Genomic DNA, 18,756 nt, shown 5'->3' with positions numbered 1-18,756 from the left:
TAATCAAAAGTATTACTGAATAGTATTCATATTGCATTAGAGACATAGTTACTTTAAAATGCTTGTCACTTGGGCGGTATTTGAAATGATTTAATGGCAGTTTACCTTTAATGCATTCCTGCCCACATGGCTTGCCTTGCTGGTGGAAAAGCTATTCTGAGCATATATACATTCAAACATGCTGTGAAGCATAAAGAGACACAAGAGACCTACAAATCCCCAGTGAAATGCAAGGAACGGGGTTAGATTTGGCACAGAAATAGTGTCTTATTTCTACTATTACTCTATTAGTTTGAACATATATCTACAGTTAGTAGAGTTCAGTCATTTTCAGTCATACAATATGGGATAAGATTTAGTTTGTCCTGAAAGCTAGGGTTTGATCAGATCTGCTATAAAGTGTTGTTTAAACAGATTACCAAATTGCATATATTAGCAGGTAGAGGATATTTGTAATTCTGACACTTGTATGTAAAATAACGAGGAAGAGATGTAGCATTGTGAGGAATGGGTTACAAACAAAAGGCTGAAGACAAAGTAAAATTAAGAAACATTTTTATAATCATATGGTGATTTCTATATCTACTGAACTATCTATTCACAGCGTTTCCACCATTTTTTAATGAACTATTTTTGACAGGAAAAAAAAAAAAATCATGTTAATGTTACAAAATGAGATGCACAACACACAGAGTGCTTCAGAGAACTTGAAATGTATAACTTAGTTGTTTGGTTTTTAGTTTTGTAAAATGATCAGGTGTTTCACCTCTTTAAAAAAATAGTCAATTAAAGACTGGATGAAATGCTTTGAAAATATGGCCTCATGAAAACAGCTCTATCAAAGAAAACAAGCTCTGTTAGCTTTTTCTTGTTCCTCATTTGGAGTTCCTGACTCTAAGCATTACAGACAGATAAGGCCTTGAGGTTTACTGTGTACTTGAATGTTGATCGAAAATTAAAAAAAAAAAAAAAAAAAAAAAAAAACAAGGTTACAGTGCACAAAAGAAAAGAAGATTAGTGTTGGGGTTTTAAACTATGTTTAAATGCAAATAAGTTACGTTAAAGACATTTTGTCTTCTAAATGCCTTTGGGCTTTTGATTAATTACATTTTCTTGAGTTTACACAAGCAATAAAAAGGCTGCCAATAGATTGCTTTTTTTTTTACTATTACTTTTCACGCGTTGTATCTGTAGCAGGAAGAAAGTACAATTAAAGAAGCATGATTACAGGTGTATGTATTTGATTTATCAACAATGAAGCTGTCAGGCAGGAGAAGCTTCATCACTGTAGGTATCTGAACCAGATATCATTATTGTACATGTTTTACCATAGTTGTGTACAGTTATTTATGTTGTGCACCATAAAGAAAGCAGTCATCAAACTTCTATAACTTCTTTATATTTTACTTCTATACATTTTTTTTTTTTTTTTTTTTACCGCACAACATACAGGTTAGTGAATTGTTTATTATAATCTTTATAAACAGCAGCCGTAAAAGAAATGCAACCCCCCCGTAAATGGAACAAATGGTATGGGCCCGAGCCGACCGCCCGCATCCCCCCCCCCCCCCCCCCCCCCCCCCGACGCTGGCCCTGGTGTTCTAATTGAGCTGAGCAGTAACAATTCAGAGACATGGTCCTTTCAGAATTATCTGCTGCTTTTGTTTTTTGTTTTTTGTAAAACAAGCCAATATGCAGGTATTCCCTGTTCCAATTCATCAATATTAGAGCAAATATAATGAGCTTGGACTTCAAATGAGAACCCATCATAGCTGTTCTCAATATGTACTAATTTTGCAGTGTCAGCAGTAAGAGGCTCATAAGAAATGCTTCATTAACAGCATTACGGCATTAAGGTGTATTGACTGGGAAGCAGGATTGATTTCAGTCATTAGACACGTTCACATAGCAGCATGGTAGTAACTGATATTCCTATTGCTTTATCCTGTCACTAAATCTAATGATATGTTGATATATGTGGTGATTTGAGAAAAGGATGCAGCACAGTAACTAAACTTATTGGCAGTTTGCTAGATTAAGTGACACATTTACACATTTACCACTGCACCCAACATCAAAAGAATGTATCTGACCTCAAGCTATTAAGCAATAGGAAGGTGGAAATCTATAGATAATACACATGTTTTAAGAAGTAAATAAATAATAGGGTTTTTTTTAAAAATTAAAAATTAAAAAGCAAAATGTAATCAAATAATATAGAGTACTGTTTTCAAGGCTCTAATGGCTCCTTAAGGAATATATCTCTCTGCACTATATCGTTTTAAAAGATTCCACATGCTATAGCCTAAAGGGTTTACATCTGGTGAGGCCATTATTACTGTGCCCCTGAGGTATCTCTGCGCTTAAACCTGTCAGCTCACACCTAATCAGACAGACAGATGTGCATTTCTGAGACTGTATCATAGTATTGTTTTTATTGATGCTATTTTTTTTTCTTCATTTTTATGGTTAAAATAGCTCTTACTGTAGTTTAACCAGGGCTAAAGATCAGTATCATATATTCTATTTATTGACATTGATTTGAATACTAGAACTATAAATTCTATCCATGTTATTGTTGAGTGGGAAAAAAAATTGCTGGTATAAGTTAACTATTTATATGTTTTAATCAAGTGGAATTAAGAGGCACATACAGTACAAGCCATCCGATCAAAGGTAATTAAGCAATTTATTCAGCCTTTGAACTTATCATATGAAATACTAATTATTGATTATATATATATATATATATATATATATATATATATATATATATATATATATATATATATATATATATATATATATATATATAAAAAAAAGGGTAATGAGTACCTATATTAGAAAATGAAAAGCATACACATTAGAGGTTAAAGTTAATAAAGAAGTTAATAGCCTGTGCTACACATCAATTGTATAGTGGCCTTACCCAGTTCTCATTATTAGATCAGTTAAATTTAAGTCCTTATACAGATATCTTGAGGTACAGAACTGAATGGCATGTGTATTTTTACAAATTCTGCTGTGCCCCAAGCATCATGTGTAGTTTAGTACAATCCCTTTTCTAAGCAACACATAAATGCTTAAAATGATTGTGTTAGATAAGCATGCAACTTCTTATCTTAGGTTAATAATCACTGTTTAATTACATAAATGCTAGAGTTGCATGTACCATAATTAAATAGTTGCTGCAGTGTTATATGTCTCTATATATATATATATATATAGGATATATATATATATATATATAACATACACACACACACACACACACACACACACACACACATTTTGGCGTTTGGATTAATTCTGTTAAGGAGATTACACTTTGAAAGACTGCAAGCATTCTTGGCCAGATTTGAGAATTAGAGAAGGAACTAAAGATCCATGTTAAAGTGAATTATGCTACTACAGCATGACACAGAGTGTTTTGAAGGGTTGCCCTAGTTAAATGACTGTAGAATAATCCCACAAACCATGTTCAAACAAGGGACATTGAAAACTGTTCAGTTTCCTTAAAATCCAGCTTTTGGGTTTAAACTGAGTAACGTCACAGCCAAAGAATAACCTTCCCTACAATATCATAAATTGCAAGCAGAAATATGAAGCAAAATGAATACATTTTATACCTACAATAAAAATGTACACTACATTTTTTTCAGAAATGTGTTAATCAACACAGAATATAAATGGATTGATTTTCTCGGCTGCCACTGTAACCATGCACTCAAAAATGTGTGCTGTAAAATGTGTGCTATGTTAAAATATGTGTGCTCTGTTAAAACCAGATCAACCTAAAACGAGGGACACTTTTTTAAATTAGTGATAGCACAGGATAGGCAATGTTAGCGAATGTGGAAAAGTAAATTCTGGAAACGCACAACCATGCCAGCAGAGAAACCCATGCACTGAAGATTATGATATGATTCTCAGGATATACACACATTCTTGTTGCTTTAAACATTTTTTTTTTTTGCACACTTGAAGCCTAGGAACCACCCCTGACATATTTACCTAAGATACAGAAGTATAAAGAAAGCATATAGCAGCAATAATTAATCAACAGATTTAGCATTCATAATACTTCTTTAATGAGGCAGGTAATTGGATCACTAATTTAAAGCTCAGAAATAAGGGAAATGATGTATATGCCATAACAAGCCTAATTATTTTAGCACCATGCAGAAGATGTAATTTGAATCATGTTTAATTATGCTGTCTTGTTTATGAGTTATAATCCTAATTATTTTGGGGTTCTTTTTTAATTTCAAATGTGTGTTATCACACAGTAAATTTGCATGATCTCTTTCATTAATATAGTTTACCTTTCAGTGGCTAGATTACTGCTTTTGTCATCAGTAGTGCACCAAAGACACTGTGCAACAAAGTAGCAGATTTATTTATTTATTTATTTTTTTGCCTGTAATAATAAAAATAATTAAGGTGCTGGAAGTCAGGCTGAAACCCTTTAAATAGATCTTGCATCAGGTACTTTGGTTACCATTCATGTTAAAAAAAAATTGCAATCACTGTTATCAGGCTCTATATTGCAGCAGAATTATATGCCCTGCAGGAGGCAGATGTAAATCATGTAATTTGTCAGATTGACTATGTACTATGTATTGACTATGAGTACAAAATGAGACTAGTGTTGTATAAACTGCGGATGGTGAGTACGGTCACAGTTTACAGATTGCACTTTCTTAAATTATATTTTAAGTGAAAGTCAGTTTGATGCCAGTAACAAGCATGCCATTGACAAAAAAAATGGACCGTCCTTCTTGAGATAGTACTGTGTAAATGTTTTTTAAACATGTACATTTTTTTTAAACATGACATGTTCTTGTGTTCGTCGGCGGGATACATATCTCTTGCGTTGGGATATAGTGGAGTCCAAGCGTCCATCCATATGGACACACTGTATGACATACATTTTGAATGTATCCCAAGAACTGCTTGTCCATTTGTGATTTACCGTCCTAAGGACCTGTTTTTACTCTTACTATTTTACATAAAGAGAAGTGTGTATTAATTGGGATGATGTTTGGATTGTACATTTGATAACAGTTTTTGAATTTCGGGGGTATATGGAGGTATCTGTCCTCATGTGGACCTTAGGTTAGTGCAGGTTGCACAGCCCTGGTATACTGAATGGTGATTTAAAAGATATTACTATGAACAGCTGTGCCCAACTACTAGACGTATATAATTCCCCTTGCAGTTTCTACTCACCATCATCTGACAAGGCGTTTACACCAAGAGCACTAAAGGTAAATACAAAATAAATCAAGCTGTGCAAGATAGCCGTCAGCTGAAATTGAATAAAGTAGAAGTAACAAGAATTTAAAGCCATCAAGGGTAAAGACTATAGCAACAATAGAATTCCCTGAACTAAAACAGGAAAGAACGTTACAGATTAAACCTACACATGGCAGCAAACAAAAATAAAACAATACAGATTAACAGGTCAAGTATGTTGTTTTCTCTCTTGATTTGGAAATGACTACTTACATGTAGTAAGAATCTAGATTGGAGTCCTGGGAATTGCAGAGCCAATAAAAAAGGCGCTTGAGGTCATAAGAAACAATAGGCTGGGGTCTATTCAGAATTCTGAGTTAAATAATGGCTAAACTGTGAACAGATTGACAAAGCAAGATCTGGCAGCCAATGAAAATATTCAGAAAGGGCCATTTACCAACCACAGATACTTTTTTCAAATATCAAACACAGAATAAGGATGGCTATGCTAGCAAACTTTTTGGTTTTGTCTGTGAAGACATGGATTTAATTGAAGTTGCTAAACAGACCCTAAGCACAAGCTTGCTCATTGTGTGGTCACCATTGTTTGTTGGTCAGAATCCCAGTAGAAGAAGAAGGTATGTTAATTTGCTTAATGTTCTTGACTATTAAATCACTCAGTTAAAATGAAAACATCCTAGGTTGTTAGATCCTTTATATACACATTGATTTCCCCCGCTTGTATATACAGCAAGAAGAACTGATTTTCTCAGGCTACTTCATGAATTTGGCATGAATTTTCATCAGCTGCTGGCTCAGTTGATTTCAGAGAAAATTAAAAATCCTGCTAGATGCCCCTAAGGACAGGGAGCATCTAGATTTAACTGTGTGGAATTTCCATGTGTATCTGTAACCCAGACTTGGTTTCGACTGTTAAATATTTACTGTGAATGCTATCCTGCTACCCTTAAAGCATGGGCCAAAAAAGAAATCAACCAATCAGACTGCACTTGGCACAAGCTCATGACTTTTCAGAAGAGGTCGAGTTCAAAAGCTGTCCAGTGCAATTATATACAAATGAAAGTATACAAGCGTACTGTACTGAGAGTTGAATTGCTTTTGTAAGTTTATTATTATTGTATGTTTTACTAACTAGCGTGCTAGAAAACATTTTCAAAAGGAAGGAGCCAGCGTATAACAGAAGCCAATGGGGAGTGAGGGTGTCTACTGTAGGCAGATACCAAATCCATATTCTCTGCTCTTACATGTAGATGTAACAATAAATGTCACTTTGAGATATCATCTGACTGGATTGACCTTCACGCCATGCTGGAGTGTAGTCTGTATAAACAGACGACCTTTAAACTGTAATTTAACCAGTGTCCATCCAGCACAGAGACAAGCTTGCTTTATTGTACTGAGGAGTTAACAACCACCTGTGTAGATTTATAGCAATATAGTCTAAAAAAAAATGTTGTTTGTCCATTTAAATAATCATGTTAAAGCTGTACTGAGCAATGAGTGAAAAAGGATTTGTGTGATTAATCATAGTCTCCGTGGAATGGAAACTGCATCAGAAACTTGTGCAGTCTGGCACCACTTTGCTTAATTGCCGGACTCTGCTCAGCAGTGGTCTATACTACCTCGATTAAACAAAGGGAGGAACAAAAAAGTGTGCCTGCCTCAAACCACAGAGCTCCTTTGAGGTGAGGTTTGAGGCAGTATTATGTTAAAAGGATGAGCCCAATATGATATCTACTTATACATGCATATAATCATGTTGCTGGCTGAGTTGCCCTAAGGTAACAGATTTCTGCTGTGGTGACTCACCAGGTATTTTGAGATCCCAGAAATTCTCAGAATTAAGAACTACTTACCTAGTGAGGCAGCACAATTAAATAAACCATACAGATACATCATTCTGGTATGCTGTCAAGACAATGAGTGGATTATCAGCATTGCAGCCCATGTAAATGATTAGAAAGACAAGTAAAACAGGGCTTAGAGTACATTATGGAATACGTCTTCTCGATGTTACCTTAACATGTTCCTGTAAAGTAGAACAAGATCTTACAGGGCACAAATATTTTTGCCGTCATTTTTCTTGTTATTAAAATACAGTTCTGTACTTCCCAATAAACTGCTGCAATGCTAATGTGTTTGTAGGAATTAATAGATTCATACATTCAGTGGTACACATCATTACATGATGTACAAGGATGCTGAAATGGTAATGGTGCATCTATTAACAAGTCAATATTGCCCAAAAACAACAGAAGCTGCACAATGTTAAACAAGTCAGAAAGTACCATAAGAACCGTAAGATTTCCATTATTCAGTCATTCTGTAGACTGTGACTTTGTTAAAGCATTACATAACACTTACCATGAAATTATAGCAGCTGTGTGTGCAATACTACATAGAATGCCATTTAAAAAAAAAAGAATCCTGGAGTAAATATATGGATGGATGGATTTCCCAAAGTTAATGTATAGAACATGTTGTATAGAATAGAGTTGCATTGACAATCACAGAAATGCTTCAAGAACAGAAAGCTGATCCCTAAACAGTGCTTCAAGAACAGAAAACTAATCCCTAAACAGTTCTTCAAGAACAGAATTGACAGTAAGAAAAATAGTACTGATCTATAGTTTGGAATGCTGCCCAGACTGACTTAATTACTTGAAAGCACCTTGCCGATGAGCCTTAAGATGGAGCGCCTGTTTTCAGTTAAAGATGGTTCTGTTAATTAGCATCTTAATTATACGTCTTTATTATCTGTTAAAACTGTATCCTCCAATCCAATTCAATATGGCTTGACATGTAGTTTTTAATTATGTTTTGTATTTAAGTATAGGATTTATGTACTGGTTGTTTATGTTAATTTTTGAGCTCATCTGGGAAAATATGTAACACCTGCTGTGCCTTAGTAGTTAAAATAATATTTATCTTAACTACTGGGAATGTGATGTATGCATAGATTTGAAGAGGGTGTTCTCCCAAGACAATACCTAAATATCATTCATTAAAAATCCAAAGTTCAGGCTATAGACAAGCAATCTTGCGGAGAGGATTAGGACATTTTTTTCAACAAAGACCTATTTCATAGACTGCAGTTCATGTGCCTTGGTTTGTATCCAAGAGGTACTAATTTCAAAGGTCAGTGGGACCAGTAGGCATGCAAGCTTGCCAGTGTTTTAATAGCAGTGATATACAGTATCTGACTCAAGGATTCAGTTCATTCCAAAAATGTTCAAGTGAACGGTTGGGCAGTCCTGCAAATCATACTACAGTGCTTAAGTGGCTGTGAAAATCCAAAGGATAACCACTTCAAATGATGTAAAAACTGTCAACATTAATAAGAAGAAAACTGTTCAAACAAGTTTTCCTAAAATATACATTTCTACAAAATATGTGTAATAAAATACCTAAATAATTTTGCGGTTAATAAAAAAAAATAAAATAATAATAATTAAGAATGTATATTTGTTGAATATGGTTGTATTCCTGATAAAATGATGTACAGGTATAAGTCATTTTGAGAAGGAAACAAATAAATAATGGCATCCTATGTTTATCCCGAGGGAGATATCCAATATGAACTCTGGACTCAACAAATCATTCACAATGACATTAGACTTGAAATCATCCAATTGTTCTTTCAAGGATAACAGTGGAACATCTGACAGATGACATGTGCTCTCACCACTAGCCTGATTTAACCTATAATGTTGGATGATAAAAAGTCAAGATAGGCCTTGTGACAGTTCTAGCCTAGCTGGGTTTTTCAATGCAGCAGAATCATGCTTTGTCTATTGTAATTTTAGGGTAAAATAATATTACCAGTATAAGAGGTTGTTTAAAGATATGATGATTATTAAAAAAAAAAAAAATAAGCCTTCCATTAGACCTTGTGGGGATACGTCGGCTCTATGATCCCTTTCTATTGAACCACTAAACTAAATATTGACATGGGTCAAGAAGTCTATAATGACAGAGCTTTACAAAGTATAAGATTGAAGTTGTCACGGAAATTAATCTTTATTTATCTATATAGAGTTTGCTACTGCATTGCTCATTAAAATCCCAATAAAGCATGTTTTTTGTCTTTTAAAACAGGTTGCTAATCTTGCCAGCTCAGTTTCAACCAATGAAGATGGTGTCAAGATTATTCAAATGGCAGCACACCGCATCGAGACCTTATGCCCTCAGGTATGAAATTAATTACTATTATGTGGTCTAGTTTACAGGAAAATGTAATTGAACAGGAAGTCTTTTACTTCTGCATTATTAATTGTTTATGCAGTAATTTCAGTCTTATGACCACTGAGAAATTCTTAGTTTTTGGTTTTCTCTGTCCAGTTTATATCTTTTGAAGGAAAACCTGTTAATCCTGTAGGGGATTCATTATGCACAGAACACCACATGTATATAAACTGGTTATACACATTTTTACAAACCATATAGAACATAATCAGATTCACTAAATATGTGTTCATTTGCATTGTGCAACAAGCCTTTCTAATGAGAGACCATATACAGTACCAGCATAGTTACTGTACTCACTTTTCACCCTTATTGGGTTACAGCAGTGTGGAAAAGCTTGCCTGTCTACTGGTCCCATTGTATTTAAAGAGTTTCATATGCTCTGAAAATCATGTATTTCTTAGTGAAGAAATTCCCCATGAGGATGCAAGAAACCACCCTTGGGGGATTTGTTGAATGGCCTTGTCCATGACCTCATATCCAGTGCTGTCCATAGCCTCTAGCCCAAGAACAGTGATTACCCCTGAACAGCTAAATAATTTTATTTCACATGTAAGTGAACAATTACACATCTTATTCAGGTTGCTGGTTAGGTTTTAGTGAGAACCCAAGCAAGTTTTTTTTTGGTTTCTGGAGAAATGTATAATGTGGCCAAGAATACTTACAGTATGGTTTATAGACAAAGAAAACATTTAAAATTAATCTGAGATGTGCTTGTCTTTAATTACGGAGTAATTTATAACGTTTGTATTTGACATACAATATTTACAATATTTAATAATTATTCTTTACGTTTGGATATATCCAATGTGATTACCCAAACTGCTTTTCCAGCATTTTAGCTGTATTGCAGGAAAAATGTACCCTATTTAATGAACAGCATTTAATCATTGTACCAAAGCAGTATACTTATGTGTTATTGCCAGCAGGCTTACAATTTTGTCCTTGGCTGTTTTAACACAAATTTTAACACAAACCATCCAGCATCTTTTTTGCATGGTTGTTCAAGTAGATAGATGCTTAACCTTAAGGTATAATCATCAAAATAGTTTGTGATCAATCTTGCAGGTTTAAATGGCTAACCATTGCCCTTCATATTTGTTTGGAAATGTTTAAGGGTATGCACAAATACAATACTTGATTAATTCCACATCTAGTGGACTAAAAGTGAAAGCAAGGTACTCCGTTGGGTAATAAAAGGATTAAGCATATTAAAAAACTAACCTAGAGGAGCTTGCTGCTGGGTTGAAAAGCATTAAGGTTTAATTTAGTTCTTATGAAGTTAAATCTAAAGACTGAAGATTACTTGCCTACTGACCTACCCTGCTGTAGTTACAGATTCTTCCAACTGCTGTGCATTACATAGACTTCATTTACAAAGGAAATAGAGATAGCATATCTGGATCATCCTACTTGTCTTGGTGGATGGTTAAGTGCAATTATTTGTTAAATGTATCCACAACTGCTAATTGCATTGAAATTTGTTTTTTGAACTATGTGTTTCATTTAGTTATCCCTCACCAGCAATGCTATCATCAGTTGCTTTACTAATATGAATAAAACCTTGCTAAAATGTGTACTGCTTTCAAAGTTCAAACAAAATGCACAATTCTTAACTCCAAATCATTAAAATTTTCAAAGAGGCTATAACTACTATAAATATAATAAGAGAAGTACCTTTGTATTAAAATACTTTCCAACAGTGTGCTTAGATGCTATGCTCTAGTCTAAAGGAACGTGAGTGAAAGTTGTATCGACTAAGGGAGACAGGGAGTTCTCCCTGCTGACATTTCAGTGGTTTTATCAGTGACAGTCTGGAGATATGTATATCTCAACTTTATACTGTATTTCTAAATAATGTATTGTAAAAAACAGATTAACCTGTTTTGAGAGTTCTCAAAGTATGTTGTGAAATTCCTACTGATGTAGTTTTGACAGCTGTGAGGAAGCACTGATGTGCCCTTTCCCTTATTTGGCTTTTCATTGGCCCCACTTTATGTGTTTTGAAGCTGTGCGATAAGAATTACTTAACACAATACCTGCAATGGGATTGCATGAGATAAGGAAGTATATTTCTGTCTCAGTAAGATGACAGCTCTTTATTTTGTCTTTTGAATTTAATGCATTTTTACCCATGGAAAGATATCAGTTGTATCATCTGGCAGTGGCTGCCTCTCAAGGGGTTCCACACTAAAAAGGTACATTTCCAAAATCCAGTAAGGTATAGCATGAAGACATCAAGAAAAACACTGTTCTAGCCTGGATGCCAAAATCATTGGAAACATTGAAAACCATTGCCTGACATGAGTTGTCAGATAGCAGAAAATGAGTGACTGTTTTAACATCCCATGCTACAAAACATCCTGAAATCTGAATGCACTCGAAAAACAAGTATGTTTTGGATTGCTTGTATCTTTTTTTTGACATCACAAGATCTCGACATTTCAAACCATTTTAAATATCAAATTCTTTAGAATATTTATCGTGTGATCTAGTTATAACATATTTCAATTTTTATGTCCTTGGAAAAACCCACTGTAGATTTACAACTCCAGGACAAAAAAGGACTGAACAAAAAAGAATGAATGTACAAAATGTCCCTAGTTTGGAAATTGTGTTGAAAAATTATGAAATTCTAAATTATACCAGAACTTATTAAATGTATAAATTAACTCCATCAGACCTCATAATTGACAGCTTCCTAAACACTAATTGGACTTACTGTCATGGCAAATTTCTAAATCATTTTTATAATTAAACAAACAAGATTATGTATATGTGTATATGTTTGTGCAATGGGAAGAGGTTTCATAGTTTTAATTATTTGTTTTATTTTTTTCTAGCAGGCAATTCAATGACATGCTTATTCTGTTGTTGCTGGCTGTCAGATGAAAATACTACTACTACTACTACTACTACTACTACTAATAATAATAATAATAATAATAATAATAATAATAATAATAATAATAATAATAATTGAGAATTTATCATATACAGTAAATGCCTCAAACCCCTTAGTGGTTGTAACTGTACTATGGTGTTAGGAGGCCTGATATACTTTTGTCACTGGAACGTCATACTTACACTGGTCAAGCAAAAAAGGCAGATGTTTTTGTGGAAAACACACATTTTTTGTTGTGTACCAAGCATAGTACAAAAAAAGGACATTTTTTGCTAAATTGCTATTACAACACACAATTAAGATAGCACTGTACAGTCTTGTCTTTGCACCAATGAGAGAATACAGAGAAAATGGTCCTGTTTTGTCTTTGTTCAAGTGGTCTTCCATTCTATAGTATGCACTTTTAATATAACATGCTAAAGAAATGGTAAAAAGTTAGAGTTGATGAGTTTGCACTAAAATAATGGCTCTGGGGGTCATAGCACAGCTATATAATGCTACTAGGAATTCAGAACTTTTTTTTTTTATTTATTTATTTTTTTTTATCAGTATACCAATATATTGCAACTAAAAACCAGTGCCAGTAAGTCAAATTAATGAGTCTGGTTCTGACTGAGAAACAAACCAGTCAGCTCAGGCCAGCAGGGTCCTAGAAATACAGTATGTGTTGTGAATGGTTGTGTTTAAGTACACTTGCTTGGCACATTCATACAGCATTGTACATGATGATCATTTATAACACACAGCATGGTTTTTTGTTTGTTTGTTTTGTTTTAGAGGATATGGCATACTGACGGATTGTAATTGATGTGAATTTTTTTTTTTTTATTCTTTGGCATCCACTTATTTTCATGTGAATTGTTTAATTATAGAGACTCATAAAGTAAGGTTTGTTCTTGAAACAGTAAAATGTAATTAAGGAAAAAAAATGATTAAATTAGATTGCAGACAGCAGGGTATTATGATAATAGATATAAGAAGCAGCAGGCTATCTCTACAGCTACAGACCTAATAAAATGGCCATCCAAATACCCTGATTGAGCGTATGGTAAATTAGACCAGACTTGTCTACCTGTATAGGGCAGTAACATTACAGATGACATTCAAAACACTTGTTATTATGTGTGTGTGTGTGTGTGTGTGAGTGTGTGTGATTCACATGTTTTATCTGCTAACAATGGGCAGTGATTCCTTCACTCACTTGACTGTATTAAACTGTCAAACACCTCAGTTTGTGCAGTCTTCTTCAAAGTGAATTGTGTAGCTCCTAGAACTAATTTAATTATGAAAGTAGCCTTTTTTTTTAAATTGTGAATGAATTGGCTGTGCTGTGCAATGAGGCATCCATTAAAGTGAAACATTTGAAGAAAGTCACATTAAATAGAAATTGAAACAGATGTTTTCATATTCGAAGTGCAGATCCTGAAAATTGTCAGATTAAAGCCTTCATATGAAAGCAGGAACTGGCAAAGACAATTGGGTTTCAAAACTGTTTAATCCCACTGGGAAGCGTCAATTGGCTTGTATCTGCTGAAACAATATCAAAATATCTTGCTGGTTCTGTCAACAAAATTGAGGTCAGAAAAAAGTACTATTTGTAAGGACTATTGAAGCAAATCACACGCTGTACTGAAGAGGATGTGGAGATGCAGTTTCCTGCAATATCAGTTCTGATAAATATGTGAGAGGAAGACAATTTAGAGCTTTATATGTTTAACCATTTATTGTATCTGTATTAAAATATAGCAGTGTATCCATTCCACAACTGAATGGTAGAGTTATTAAAACCTAGAATATTTAGCAAAATCACAATTTTAGGAAGCAACTGGGTAAAAAAAAAAAAAAAAAAAATCATCTAGCTAACGTTCAACCACCGTCTTTATTTCTTCATTGTCTTAAAAAAGAAATTAATTTTGCATGAATGAAAATAAGGTGAAATCTGCATACAGTATGTGGTGATGTAAATGTTGTCTACAACAGTGGAGTGTTGTTTCTTGCTGCAGACTCACTTAGGTCCGTAAAATTAACATCCCCTTGAAGGCAGTTAATGGTAGTGTTGTTATGGGTCATTCTGTCAGGTAGACCAGCAAATAATCAAGAACAATGTTGAATGTTATTGAGGACTGTCTTCTGTTAATCAAGAAAGCCATAATTCACTTAAATTGCATTTTCAAGTACCATTGTCTAGTGCCTTTTATTGGCAATGTGAGACTACGAAGGTGGCATTATCACACATCACAAACATAATAACAAGTAAAGCATCCAGATGAACTATGATGAGCTTGAAGAGTGTAACACTAGATTTTTTAGAACCCTGTTGCTCTTTAAGGGCTAAAGAGAGCTAAAAGAAACACAGCTTTAAATGACCAAATACATATTGAGATCATGTAAATCTAGTTGATATTTTGTTGGCAAGTTCTCTGAGTCCTGAGAAGCAGCATTACCTTATTTTTACCAGTCAAGCAGAGGGAGGTGCTTTAACAAAGTACCTTGATTGCAGTAGCTTTCTGGCCACCTCCAGTGATTAATCACTTAACCTGAGCATATAAGGCTCATTTGAAGGTAGACTGAGTTTGTACGTGCTTTTCATGAGTAAAAGAGCCAGCAGGTGCCTGCATAGCTTCTGGATAAAGCCCAGCTACTGATATTAAACTTTTTCACTCGATGCCCAACTACAGTATGTGTGCAGTATTATACCCACACCCCCTGCTGCCATTCAAAACCTAATGTCCAGTTATCCTGCTAGAGCGTTCTACTACCGTTACATCTCTCTGAGGGTTTGTGGGAATTGTGTTCTTAACTGATATTCAGCAGGGGTCATAGGTGGTGGTGTTGTTACTACTAACTTCAACAACACTTTTTCTCCACAGGTAATCAATGCTGCCCTGGCCCTTGCAGCAAGGCCTAAAAGCCAGACTGTAATGAACAACATGGAAGTCTATAAAAAGGCCTGGGAAAACTATGTGCGGATACTGACCGAGGCTGTGGATGACATCACTAGCATTGATGACTTTCTCGCAGTGTCGGGTAAGAGACTACCCCTTTTTAGAATGCCTAAGACAACATAGCAGCAAAAGTTTAGCAATGTACACAAAATCCTCATTAAGAGACTGATCAGAAAGCAGGGCCGGGTTTAATCAAAGCAGTTATGTAGTTACTGTAGAATGCTTTGTCTGCTTGCAAAGTAGTTTATTGCAAACAGACTGAAAAAAAAAAACAACTTGCTTCTTAGATGAGGCTTCAGTTGCTACAGTATGCTCAAAGGCAGCTTGATAAAATGTGATGAAAACAGAAGAGCAGAAGGTGATACCCAAAGGTAAGCAATAACGTTATTAGTTTTAGCATGTTATTGCCGTGCTGTGAATACAGTCACCTGGACTGCTTGGCAGATTGGATATTATACATTTAATTTCAGTCACAACCTCCTTCAGCAGTCCCAGATGTGTTTTTTACCCATAGCAAGAGCATTTCTGAGACTGTTTTAGAAATTAACTCTATGTATGTGAAAATCTCATTTCTGCTCCTCTGCAACGATGGCAACTGGGAATTTGCAAACTGGCAAAACCAATGATGGCAAACCAGCTCATTTAATTTAGCACGGTAAAGAATAATCTGCTGCAATATAAATGATAGGGAACACACATTGTGCTCTATTTTACTGATCTTAAAATCACATTTTATAATGGCTCTGTTTCTCATATCATTTAAAAGACACAATTACTTCATATTAAACAGGTATGATGCAAATAAAAAAGTGTCCCTTTAAATACACAGCCTCTATTAGTTAGTCACTGGCTTAGTTGCCATCCAAGTCACAGTTATCCAATTGTGAAAAAGTGAAACCGTAACTTTCTCTTGACCTGTTTTATAAGACATGATTTACAGGTTTATTTACTGCATCTATATTTTAAAGCCTCTATTCATTGGTATACAGCATGTGTGGTTTTAAAGTACTGAACAGTTCTCAAAGCTCAAAGGTTTTTTTATAGTACCACAAGCTAAGGAATTATATTATGATCCCAGCATTATATTTACAGCTAACACAAAATGAACAGGTGACATTTAATTCAAACTGATTGAAGGTTCAGTGACTGCCAAAAGAGTATGTAATTGCATCCTGTGTGCAACGCTTATTTTGCACAGATGTGTGCAGTTCTTTAAAAATGTTTTGTATTTTATTTTATTCAAATATACTTACAAAACCTTTGGACTTGGTATAAACTTGTAGATTCACCTGTATATTCAATCATTAATGACAAAGTAAGCTGTGATCCACTTGGGCTCTGAAGCGCTCAATTGGTACAACTGTTGACCAATGCATATTGATCCATACTATGAACTAAAAATAAATGTTTGCTGTTGTTTTTTTTGTTTATTTTGTTTCAGGAAATGCAATAATTGTTTTTTTTTTTTTTAATAAAGACTTTAAATAACTATATAAAAAAAACAAAACAAAAAAAACTTTGCTTCGATGTTTCAGTAAATTTGATGTGTTTCAGTAAACTTGCTTAGTTGTATATTTGTGCCTGCCTTCCTGCATGTTCTATGTAACGTTATTGCTAGGTAAGTCACTCCCATTGGCTCTAGCATATACTGAACAGCACAAGAGTTTGAGACGCTTTGTTGGGATGAAGATTATTAATTAAGTAATTCATTTAAATTGTATTATTTGTTTTAGAAAGCCAGTCATGTAAGCATTAACAGCCACGTTTGTTTGTTTTGTGGTATTCATTTCATTTAGATTTTTTTTCGAACACGGCAATGTTACATTTATGTACCTGTAAAGAGAGTGGGTGTGCGGTAGTGAAGGAGAAGAGAGACAGTGAAGAAAGGTGAGAGTCGGACGGATAAGATTGCATGTATTAATGTAAATACAGTCGAAAAATATAAAAATATCCACAGTTAAAAATGAATGAAGAGTCAGTTTAACAAAACGCAGCTGATACCAACTAAAAGGAGGAAAATAAAACAGAATATCTGACAACTGGAATAGACTGAAGTTACAGAAAATGACAAGTATGTACTACAAATAAAATAGCAACTGGTTTGTAGTGCACGTTCATATAAACTGGAAGATATGACAAGGCACCTTCATGACAGCAGGTATTTTGACAGGTGTTTTCTTTGATTTTAGTGGCGCAGTGATGCGTGGTTAAAGCACAGGTGTAGTGATTTGCCTTTGTTCCTAAGTAGTTCCTAATCATGACATTATGTTGGATATTGTAATGGCTTGGAACACCGATGGACCAATCAGCTGGCAGCGTTGTAACAATCAATTTTATAATTGAGAACAGAGAACCTTAAAAGTAATTCAATCAATTGCACTGTGAGTGGACAGGCTGCAGTGGTGGAGTGATGTAATGCCAGAAGGCAAGACAGAATATGTTATATTGCTGTAAAACTGTATGTCTGATGGATGCTTAAGGCAAAACCAAAATGGCAACCAGGGCAGGACAGTGGGTCAGTCATGCCCAACAGCCCTTGATACGTCATGTCTGAGAATAAAAAAAAGTGAGAAGAAAGCGTTGTCTTGCTTGTTTGATTTCAGTTCATCTTACTGAAAGAGCTAAGATGGCATATTTATCCATCATCAATTCAGATACTATATCAAAAGTGAGAGACAGAAACCGAAGTTAGATTGAGAAGCTGTTTACAGTTTGAACAACACCAGTAGTGTATTTACTGTAGAAATATTGCATGAATCACTAGTATAGGGAATTGGGGGACATGCTATAGGAACGATATATCCGAGGCGTGTTATAATTGAGAACCTTATAGCGAGGGAGCACAATTCAATTGGGTATTTTGTTAAAAGACAAAAACATTAAACCTAGCTGACAGTACACGGATTGGGCCTGTCATTCACTTTTTCTTCTAGGTCAATTGTAACTTATATACAGGGGTATGGATTGTGGGCAGAAATTGTGCCTGTTTTACATATTTGAATGACTAATATTTAGATTTGCCAGCATCTCTTCCAACAATATGACTGTTCAGTAAGTAATATGGTGTAAACTTGTAACTAATTCCGGTCCCTGTGTTTAAACAGGTACCAAGTTTAAATGAGTAACCGTAATGATTAGGTAATTTTTAGGGGTTGGGTTAATGCACAAGTCCAAAGCTTACTACTCATACTTGTCTATTTACTTCTGGTTTTAGCCCTACCCTCTCGAACTTCATAACAGTCACATAATATCAAACTTATATTTGGTCCTTTAATACTTTTGCAACTCATTTTGATAGAATTTTACAATATTAGTCCAAGCTGAATAATATCTGTAACCATTCCTTTCTAATTGAGGTTTTTAATTAGGCCGTTTTTTATACATTCTGTTTTCAGTATACTT

At 34.6% G+C, this 18,756-nt stretch overlaps 1 protein-coding gene across 1 annotated transcript in view; it reads left to right on the top strand.

Moving 5' to 3' along the window:
* The window catches only part of LOC121325624 (catenin alpha-3-like), a 185,407-nt gene that overhangs the window by 127,461 nt on the left and 39,190 nt on the right, over positions 1 to 18,756 (top strand). Inside the window, exons 10-11 of the mRNA XM_041268439.1 lie at positions 9,358 to 9,450; positions 15,280 to 15,436. Coding sequence (XP_041124373.1) covers positions 9,358 to 9,450; positions 15,280 to 15,436 — 250 coding nt within the window. The remainder of the gene's footprint in view (positions 1 to 9,357; positions 9,451 to 15,279; positions 15,437 to 18,756) is intronic.

Source organism: Polyodon spathula, chromosome 13, assembly GCF_017654505.1.
Source record: "Polyodon spathula isolate WHYD16114869_AA chromosome 13, ASM1765450v1, whole genome shotgun sequence".
Lineage (NCBI taxonomy): Eukaryota > Metazoa > Chordata > Actinopteri > Acipenseriformes > Polyodontidae > Polyodon > Polyodon spathula.
The sequence above is the reverse complement of the archived record's forward strand: the minus strand, read 5'-3'. Positions and strand labels throughout refer to the sequence as shown.